This window comes from Limanda limanda, chromosome 17 (assembly GCF_963576545.1).
Source record: "Limanda limanda chromosome 17, fLimLim1.1, whole genome shotgun sequence".
NCBI lineage: Eukaryota > Metazoa > Chordata > Actinopteri > Pleuronectiformes > Pleuronectidae > Limanda > Limanda limanda.
This window is the reverse complement of record NC_083652.1, coordinates 11,607,529-11,617,359: the sequence shown is the minus strand read 5'-3', so window position 1 is coordinate 11,617,359 and position 9,831 is coordinate 11,607,529. Positions and strand designations below refer to the sequence as shown.

The 9,831-nt window shown below is 44.4% G+C and overlaps 2 protein-coding genes across 2 annotated transcripts; one reads left to right on the top strand and one right to left on the bottom strand.

Moving 5' to 3' along the window:
* Nucleotides 1-1,040: 1,040 nt before the first annotated feature.
* syt5a (synaptotagmin Va) lies at nt 1,041-5,267 on the top strand. The gene is made up of 9 exons (XM_061090381.1): nt 1,041-1,197; nt 1,461-1,475; nt 1,881-2,062; nt 2,176-2,262; nt 2,471-2,638; nt 2,727-2,894; nt 3,483-3,600; nt 3,680-3,813; nt 4,568-5,267. The coding sequence occupies exons 1-9, from the start codon at nt 1,041-1,043 to the stop codon at nt 4,775-4,777; spliced, it is 1,239 nt and encodes a 412-aa protein (XP_060946364.1). The 3' UTR covers nt 4,778-5,267.
* An 822-nt stretch (nt 5,268-6,089) lies between these two features.
* On the bottom strand, nt 6,090-8,341 carry tnnt1 (troponin T type 1 (skeletal, slow)). The gene is made up of 9 exons (XM_061090392.1): nt 8,295-8,341; nt 8,130-8,187; nt 7,747-7,863; nt 7,526-7,603; nt 7,299-7,412; nt 7,103-7,212; nt 6,602-6,692; nt 6,388-6,428; nt 6,090-6,286 (listed from the first exon to the last, which is right to left on the bottom strand). The coding sequence occupies exons 2-9, from the start codon at nt 8,181-8,183 to the stop codon at nt 6,241-6,243; spliced, it is 651 nt and encodes a 216-aa protein (XP_060946375.1). The 5' UTR covers nt 8,184-8,187; nt 8,295-8,341; the 3' UTR covers nt 6,090-6,240.
* Nucleotides 8,342-9,831: the final 1,490 nt, after the last annotated feature.

Sequence of the window (9,831 nt, the reverse complement as noted above, 5' to 3'; positions counted from 1 at the left end):
GGGGGGGGGGGGGTAGAAGAGGGAGGGGAGGGGGGGAGCGAGGGGGGGGAGGAGACCCGGAGAGGCAAACTGTCCTTTAATTTGTCTAAGCTGAGGATTTCTGGATTACCTTTGGCAATTAATCTTGTTACGTCCCTGCAGCGACAGAGGGTTTTCTGCTGGGGGGGGGGGGAGGGCGGTGTGAAATGCCAGGGTGTAAATCCCAGAGGACGGAGGGACGAGGGACAGACACAGAACCTGCAGCTTTTTATTCACATTTCACGAACCTTTTAACCCTGATTTACCTGAAACTGGCTCATGGAGCGTGGGAGGATAAAGATCTACAATCATATGAGAAGAAACGCTGACACCTGCTGGTCTGGTTGGTAACAGCGACTAACAAAAGGGATAAACGTTAATGATGACCACTTAACAGTAGATAAAAACTTGATTGTTAAAGTACACGGGTAAAGATCAAATCTAAATAAACAGAGGATTTGATTGAGGTTGTTAATGAGTGTTTAGTTTTTTGTTAAATCAGCGAAGGCCAAGTCGTGAGCGCCCGGAGAACCGATCAGAAAACAGTTTAGTTTCTACGTCATCGTGTCCAAACTTCTCTGTTTCTGCTCGTTCAAACTGAAACGCAGCGTCGGAGAGTTTTAAACTGAAAAGGGACGAACAGCTCAGCTGCTGTCAAACTTCAGAGCAAATGACGCGAGACGTTTCTGTGGCAGAGACGAGGTGTTGATGTGTTTTCTTTAATAAAAACGTGTGGACGTAGCTCAGTCAGATACTTGAAGGTGAGGAGTGAATGTGATGGTGGGAGGCAGGAGAGAGAGAGAGGATCAGAGAGATTACAGCAGGTCAAAGGTCAAACTGGAAGAAATATGAAAGGACACATGTGAAGAAGAAGCAGGAACAGGAAGTGTTGAGTTTCACTGTCACTGCTCAACCGGTGGATTATATTCACAACAATGAAGCATCTTTTAAAATCATGCAAGTAAAAATAATCCAAAAGATAAATGATCATATGTGTTTTCCTGTTTTGTCTCAGAGCAGCGATGCGATTGGTCGGCGTGGTGGGAGCCCGGCTCCGCAGGGCGGTCGAGAAGGAGGAGGAGAGGGAGCGGCCGGCGCCCCCCCCGCCCTCACACCACTCCAACAAGCAGTTTGAAAGCATGAAGAGCAAGTTCTTCAATGAGCTCACGCACCTGCCAAGTGAGCGCACACGCACAGACACACATGTAGATGTGACGTGCACATCAGACACACACACACACACCGACAATTCAAACACACAACTGAACCTTCTGCTGATTCACAATGATCCTTCATCTTCTGTTTCATATCGCACCATCGTCCTGTCATCTAACGTCCACCTGTCTTCATTCTGTCCTCCCTCATGTCCTCATGTCCTCATGTCCTCATGTCCTCATGTCCTCATGTCCTCATGTCCTCACGCTCCCACTCTGCTCCTCCAGATCATAAACTCAAGAGTAAGTCCATCTCCATCTACGTTTCTGTTGTGCTTGTTTTGAAGTCATACGTCTACCGTGGCAAGAAAATCCATAAAACTTGTTGAGGTGTAAAATAAAGATTTAAATTATGAGATAAATCCAAATCTGACTTTGAGTTAATGAAACAAACAATGACGAGGCTTCTTATCACAAAACCTTGTGAACTCTTAAGCCAAATAATGTCCAGCATGATATAGCAGATTTTTTTTATCATACAGTTTAAAGTGATTAAACAAGACAAGTCCTCAGTAAACGTGGCGACAGTATTTTTCACAGAAATTCCTCAGAAGTCTAGTTCAGTATTAAAATAAAACCTGTTCAGCCGTATCACAATGTTTTCTATCACCGACTGGCCTCTCTCTCCTCCCCCCCCACTTCCTCCAGTGCCCATGTGGGCAGTGGGAGCCATCGTGGTCGTGGTCCTCGCCCTCATCGCCTGCATGGGATTCTGCATCTACAGGAAGTGCATCAACAAGGGCAGCAAGCCCAAGAAGGTCCGCGAGAGGAAGGGAGGACGAGGGCGCAGAAAGAAGGATAAGGAGGGAGAGGATGGCGATGGGAAGAAGGTGAGGAAGGGGGGGCTGGGTCTGAGAGTTCATATCCTTTAACTTCTTTAACTGAAGCTCCGAGACTCGATGTTATTAAGAATCACAATGCTTCCCCTCTGTGTGTCTTCCAGGAAGGAGAAGAAGGAAAGGAGGAAGAGGAGAAGGAGTCCCTCGGGAAACTGGAGTACTCACTGGACTATAACTTCACTGATAACATGGTACACACAGCTCAACGCCGTATTCAAAGCGTGTCTTACTTTGGATTTGATAAACGGGACCCTTCAGTTTCTCACCCACTCTTCTCTTCTCTTCCTCCTCCTCCTCCTCCTCCTCCTCCTCCTCCTCCTCCTCCTCCTCCTCCTCCTCCTCCTCCTCCTCCTCCTCCTCCTCCTCCTCCTCCTCCTCCTCCTCCTCCTCCTCCTCCAGTTGATCGTGGGCATCCTCCAGGCAGAAGACCTCCCTGCTATGGACATGGGGGGGACCTCAGACCCTTATGTCAAAGTTTACATGCTGCCCGACAAGAAGAAGAAGTTTGAGACCAAAGTTCAGCGTAAGAACTTGTGTCCAGTCTTCAACGAGACCTTTTCCTTCAAGGTGCATAGACACCGACACCAGATGGTTATTTCACTTTGAGGTTTGGAGAAGCATCTGATTTAATGTTTGTTAATTCCGTCCTCTGCAGATTCCCTACACCGAGCTGGGTGGACAGACGCTGGTGCTGCAGGTGTTTGACTTTGACCGTTTTGGTAAACATGACAACATTGGCGAGATCAAGATCCCGATGAACAGCATCGACCTGGCACAGCCCATCCACGAATGGAAAGATCTGGTCGGAGGAGAGAAAGAGGAGGTACATGCCTGTTTTATTATGTCATCCACTAAAATATATGATGAATTAATGTCACAGTCGTTAATCTCAGCAATGTAATGAAGACGTGTTAGACCTCGTTAGAACGGGAAGAAGCTCGGCGTAATGATTCAAAACTACTTCATCCCGACAACACAAGCTGCAATTCAAATGAAAAACTCATAGTACCATCTGCCAAGTTTTATTTTGGTCCATAAGCCTGGAAAAGTTACTCAATGTCTGATGATTCCTGAAAGTCTTCAAGTTATTTTTCATTATTTCCAGGGGAACGCTTAGACTGTGATTTAGGCCCCACCCACATTTTAACAATTATGTCTTTGCTTGCTCGTGGTTGGCCAATGAGGCTGTTGACATATATTTGAATCAAGTTTTTTAAACGGACAAATCTTTAATTTATGTTCCATCTTCATTTACTCAGACCCAGTAACATCTGGTGTTATAGAGTTTATACAGAGAACAGGATTATTCATATACAGTCTGGAGATGCAGAGACTCGTTTTCGAGCAGCGGCCAGATTTCAAACATCTGAATTAACCAAAGCTCGTCTTTGAATATGTTTGTCCCTGACAGATAGAGAAGCTGGGCGATGTCTGTATTTCCCTTCGTTACGTCCCCACCGCCGGGAAGTTAACGGTCAACATCATGGAAGCAAAGAACCTGAAGAAGATGGACGTTGGCGGCCTGTCAGGTGAACGCAACACACTTTACCAACAGGCATCATTCCACTGAAGATCTTTCTCTGCTGACATCATGTCGCTCTGTCTCAGATCCCTTCGTCAAGGTGGTGCTGCAGCTCAACGGCAAACGCCTGAAGAAGAAGAAGACGTCTGTCAAGCAGAACACTCTGAACCCGTACTTCAACGAGAGCTTCAGCTTCGAGATCCCGTTCTCCCAGATCCAGGTTTGAATCGCTCCACTCACGACACAGTATGTTTTCACTTCTGTCCGATCGTTTCTTTGAAAGCAAGATTATGCAAAAGCTACAGATGAGCATGAAACACAGTGGAACGATGCTATGGTTCAGGGGAATCTTGCATGTTGTGCTTTTACGGGAACCGGCATCTTTTCCTCTGACTCGTGGCAAGAAACAGGAAGTACCGTGATGGAAATCTGGAGATACAAGAGGCTGGAAACACCAAAGTTATCCACGTGTATTTAATAAGGGGCTTTCTGCAGAAAGGATCAACACAGGGAAACCACAAGGGTCTCAGAGTGAAGATGCAGGACAGTCAAATACAAGGGTCTTATATAGGAGGACTGAGGGCTGTCTCTTTGAACCAATCCAGACTGGTTCTGTAGGCGCAGGGAGAGAGGTATCTCACACAGACAACTGATTTACATGTGTTTCCTTTGGACATAAGCACACATACATTCAGTTCTTTGGGGGTCTAAAGGGTCTAACAGTTTTCAGTTCATACACAGTTCAGACCCTTAAAACAGTCCAGGTCATAAACTATTTGATAGTTTGTATATGTATGTAGAAAGGTCATAAAAGCCTTTAGACAGAGCTACAAAAACTTACTTTCCAACTACAACCTAGGTTTCACATAATACTTAGTTAATTTTTCCATTACAGTACTTTCCCAAAGTTCCTCCATATTCTCCTGCTTTAACTCCAGTGTCGTCTTCTCTCTCTCTCTCCCGTCCACGCGCAGAAACTCCAGGTGGTGATCACCGTGTACGACTACGACAAGCTGGGCAGCAACGACGCCATCGGCAAGTGCTGGATGGGCTACGGCGCCTCGGGCGTGGGCCTGCGCCACTGGGCGGAGATGCTGGCCAATCCCAGGCGTCCTGTGGCCCAGTGGCACATACTGCAGCCGGAGGAGGAGGTGGATGCCGCTCTGAAGGCTCCGATTCGCTAAACACACTCACACCAACATCTGCAGAGGAGCCGTGTTCTTTCATCTGGAGAGTTTAAGAAAGGATCTGTAATCTTTCACACCTACATTGATGTTGTGTTCTCTTTGTATGACTACGTGTGTGTGTGTGTGCGTGCTTGATATTTGACTGAATGCATGAATCAGATTTATACAAACAACACACATTAAAGTGTTAGTTTGTCCTCCAGCTCAGATACGGACCAAACTCCACTTAGTGTTTGCATTTTAGATTCTTAGAGAGTGAAGTGCTAGAACTTCGTCTACTCTCTGCCAAGACAATAGAAAACTGACACAGATCTGAAGTGTGAATATTCTCATGTTTCCTCTCGTTTACCCTCAGAATCCTGTCGAATCAGTCGAAAAGTGTGTTTTCCTTTGAAATGTGATGCATCTAGTTACATGTGTTTACTCTTTGTGGCTCCGTCCGTGTTTGAATGAGAGGAGATCCTGTCTGGAGCAAATGGAACATTGAAATGTGTGTGTGTGTGTGTGTGTGTGTGTGTGACTGTGTGCGAGTGTGTGTGACTGTGTGCGAGTGTGTGTGTGAGTGTGAGTGAGAGAGAAAAGCTGTTATGACACTTTGTGACCATCCATTAAATAGCTGAATAAATAAAATGTTTCTGAACAATGACAGATGGATGGATTTATATTTGCACACAAGCAGGACACACACACACGCGCGCGCGCACGCACGCACGCACGCACGCACACACACACATTACTTTGTAATTAGAGGAACAGAAACATTGTTGTAAGGATAGTAAATCTTTCACTTTGTAATTATTGACGCCGTTTCTCCAACTGATCCAATCATGAATACAGAAAATATGTTTCTGAACAGTGACAGGAGTTCAGTGTGTGTGTGTGTGGTTAGAGAAAGGCTGGATTAACAGTGTGACCTCTTTAGTCCTTGTGTCACTGGGAGCCAAACATGTGAGGCAGGAATTAGAGAGAGAAGCGTGTGTGAGTGTGAGTGGGGGGGGGGGGAGACGTCTCAGCAACTGTTCACTGATATCATTACATACTTCAGATATCATGATAAACATCAGATATCATTTCATACATCTGATATCATGATAAACATCTGATATCATGATAAACATCAGATATAATTACATACATCAGATATCATGACAAACGGATCCCAGGTTGTGATCCAGAGAGAAGATTCATCTTAGAAACTCAATCTTGATGAAGTTTCCCTTGTTTTTCTATCCGTCCAAATAAAAATGAAACAATAACAAAACCAAGTCAACACTGAGTGCACATCATTTTATTATCAACACATCTAATCAAATCCATTCAGAATCTTTCTCTCGTCCAGGGAGCGTCTGAGCAGCGGCTCTGGAACAAGACGACCACGGAGACCAGAGTCATCCCCCTCTTCCTCTTCCTCTTCCTGTTCCTGTTCCTCTTCCTGTTCCTGTTCCTGTTCCTGTTCCTCTTCACTTCCAGCGACCGCCCACCTTCCCTTTGCCGTGGACCTTTTTACTGTAAGAGGAAGAAAGTAACAAGACGAAGGAGGTGAAGAAAGACGCAACAGGAAAGAGGAGATTTGTATTTTAACCATGTTTCCTGTTGAAGTCACTCACAACTTCTGAGCATGTTGGATCCGGTTGAGGAGCACAATGATCTGCAGGAGGAGAAGAGAACTGTTCAAGCTACATGACCTCAGGGGTCAAGTTAAATTAAGGTTTTATTTGAAAGGTTTTATTCTAAATGCAACAATTATGGCTAAAATCAGGTCATTTTAATTGGGACCCAGACCCCCTGTACTCTCCTGCTTCACTCCTGATATTGTCCTACCTCGTATTTCTGGTGTTTCATGTACTCTATGAAGTCAAACTTCTCCGACTCCAGCTGGTAGATCCAGTCCCACAGCTGCTGGGCCTGTTGCCTTGGAAACACAAAGGAAAAGGTGTCTGTGATTTGTCTCCACAGCGTGAACACAGAAACTCAGAGCGCTGGTTGGAAAGAGCCGACCTGGAACTCTGTGCTGGGTTTGGTTCGGTGTTGATCAGTAAAAACAGAGTTAAGAGTTAAACTGTTTGAGTGGCATAGCTAAAAAGAATAAACTGACTATTTGTATTTCAAATAGATGTATTTTGCTTGATCTCATATCAGTTTTCCAATTTTATCTTCACATTTTCAACCTGTATTTACCTTTTCAACTTTAAAAATACTTTGATGTGGTTTTTATAGTAAAATACATAATTTTCCAGATCACATTTCTAGGTTTTCTGGGTCTTATTTGTTGCAAAAGTGAAACCTTAGTGCTCTAGTAATAAAGTTATTGTTGTGACTCACTTGAGGGCGTCCTCCCTCAGGTTGTCCATGCTCAGCGGCTGCCGTCTCTCAGTCAGAGTCTTCTTCTTGATCTCCAGGCCCGTCAGACGCTTGCCCTTCCTAGTCTCAGCCTGCAGAACAAGGAACACAGTCAATCTCCTGTATCAATCATCCTCATCATCATCATCACTGAGTGGAAGAGCAGCAGGTGTCTGACCTTGGCCAGGAAGCCTCCGAAGTTTGCTCCCATACCAGACAGCACTTTCTTCTTCTTGAGGTCATCATCAGCCTTCCTCCTGGCATCCTCTTCCTCCTTCCTGTGACGCTCCTCCTTACAGATGGAGAGAAGCAGGAATGTCACATTTACGTGTTGAACTGTCGATTTAGAGCATGAGGTGGATGTGCGTGTATGTTTGTGTGTGTGTGTGTGTGTGTGTGTGTTACCGCAATCCTGTTTTGTCGGTCCTTCTCCTTCTCTGTTCGAACCCTCTGGATCTCAGCTCTCTCTGAACGGCGATTCTCCTGTTGGAGAGAAAAGCAAAGGAACCATTGATAAATTAACTGCAGAATTTTAATATCTCACTAAAATAAATCCACTAAACATCCTGGGTCAATTTCTGCATCACATTTCTGTATCCGGGCTGTTTTTGAAGATGTGATCTTACTATTCTGTCTTTAAGGCCGATCAGCTCTTCCTCGTCCTTCTTCCTCTGCTCGAAGTGGACATCGATCAACGTGTGCAGCTCAAGTAGATCCTTCTCCATGCGCTTCCTGTGGATGTCCTGATGCAAACAGACAATTTTCATTTACCACATATCAGGATGAGATCCTTTTAACTACGTTTACAGTTGATTTATTGGATTTGATCTTAACGACTATTTCAATCATTCCAGAATGTTTTCATGGATCTTGTTTTTACTCTTTTCTCGTCTTTTTCATTTTTCAACTCATAAAGCATCGTGCTACTGTGTTTTGAAAGGGTCTGAATGAATAAAGTTAATTATTAAGTAACAGAAAATATGGCTTAAAGTACTTCTTCAAAACTTACATCAAAATCCACCCTATCTCCCTCAGGGATCTTGGGGGCCTGCTGAGGAACCATCGGCCTAAAGAGAGGAAGAAGAGAGGCTGAGCGTCTACAACTGATCACAAATAAGATTATAGGAGAAAGAAACATTACAAATAAAAAATGGAACAGCTTGAAGGAACCTACTTGGGTTTGGGACGCTCCTCCTCTGATGACGAGAGAGAAAGAAAAGATCATGTTTTTGAATAAAAAAGGTTTCTCCTCAGACATGAAAGGTTAAAAAGTCTCTCAACGAGCGGAAACACACAACAAGCACTGAGGTCAAATGAAGCAGCTATTGTAGGTTATGAAAAACACCAAAGCAGCTTCCTAATCAATCCAATCAAAGTTTATTATCTATAAAATAAAGGTGTAGATAATACTGAAGGGTGGAGTTGAGCAGGAGGAGATAATCATGGGTTTTACTCTTCAGGAAACCAAAGAGTGTTTCTCACCTTCCTCCTGAGCATCTTGATCTGCTGCAGCGGCCAAACCAAGAGAGAGAGAACGACGGCAGGATGGAAATAAAAGTTATTAATGATGTGTGACGAGTACACGAGAAAAGGAAGGAAGGAAGGAAGGAAGGAAGGAAGGAAGGAAGGAAGGAAGGAAGGAAGGAAGGAAGGAAGGAAGGAAGGAAGGAAGGAAGGAAGGAAGGAAGGAAGGAAGGAAGGAAGGAAGGAAGGAAGGAAGGAAGGAAGGAAGGAAGGAAGGAAGGAAGGAAGGAAGGAAGGAAGTAAGGAAGGAAGGAAGGAAGGAAGGAAGGAAGGAAGGAAGGAAGGAAGGAAGGAAGGAAGGAAGGAAGGAAGGAAGGAAGGAAGGAAGGAAGGAAGGAAGGAAGGAAGGAAGGAAGGAAGGAAGGAAGGAAGGAAGGAAGGAAGGAAGGAAGGAAGGGAAGTTAAAGACAGAGAACAGTGTGATGAGAGAAGGAGAGAACGATGTGACATGAAGTCAGTTTCATGTGAGTCAGACATTAGAGAAGCTAAATCAAAGACATGTTCACAAATGCTACACTCTTGCTTTGAAAACTATCATTTCCCACCATGCAACGTGCCACACTGTTCACCATCGAACGTGGCCGCAGGGAAATGTAGTTCTTTATTACACAGTGCACACGTGAATCATTTCCTTCGTGCATATTATTTGCAACCTGTTTACACAGGCGGCAAATCAGGCAATGAAAACATTCACATTTCTGACAGAGGCGAGATCGTAGATAGATGCAAAGTCAAAATGCTTCGATAATACATGTGACCTGTATTTATATATATTATCTAACACATATTATATAAAAACATATTATAACCTTACCATGGAACTCCTCTTGCTCCACTGATCAGCAGCACCAGTGTTTTTTAGCCGATGGAAAGAAGAAGAGAGTTGACGGGTCAGTTAACGGTTCTGAACTCACACAGTTATGAAGAAGAAGAAGAAGAAGAGGAGAAACAACTTTATCGTAGCGTAAGTCACGGCTGCTGTTTGTCCCCCCCTCTTTATAAATAAAGATGGACGACATGTCTCTGCCTCCTCCAACTTTCCAGAAATTAGATGTTTCACTAGTTTTTTATGGTATCAAATAACTGATTAAACTTACTGGGGAACTAAGAGCAACCTCCTCCATGTCCGTCCACTAACATGGAGGAGCAGGGGTTTATGACCTGTGTTGCTGTTTACAGTCTGAGAT

Bases quoted from the DNA above. Each gene is read 5' to 3' on its own strand.
- tnnt1 (XM_061090392.1), bottom strand. From the start codon at position 8,183: ATGGTTCCTCAGCAGGCCCCCAAGATCCCTGAGGGAGATAGGGTGGAT. The intron at 6,693-7,102 runs GTGAGTCACAAC...TGTGTTTCCAAG, and splicing joins CTGAGGGAGGACGCCCTCAA to GCAACAGGCCCAGCAGCTGT. The intron at 6,287-6,387 runs GTGAGTGACTTC...TTCCTCTTACAG, and splicing joins ATCCAACATGCTCAGAAGTT to TAAAAAGGTCCACGGCAAAG.
- syt5a (XM_061090381.1), top strand. From the start codon at position 1,041: ATGCGATTGGTCGGCGTGGTGGGAGCCCGGCTCCGCAGGGCGGTCGAG. The intron at 2,063-2,175 runs GTGAGGAAGGGG...TGTGTCTTCCAG, and splicing joins AGGATGGCGATGGGAAGAAG to GAAGGAGAAGAAGGAAAGGA. The intron at 3,814-4,567 runs GTTTGAATCGCT...GTCCACGCGCAG, and splicing joins TCCCGTTCTCCCAGATCCAG to AAACTCCAGGTGGTGATCAC.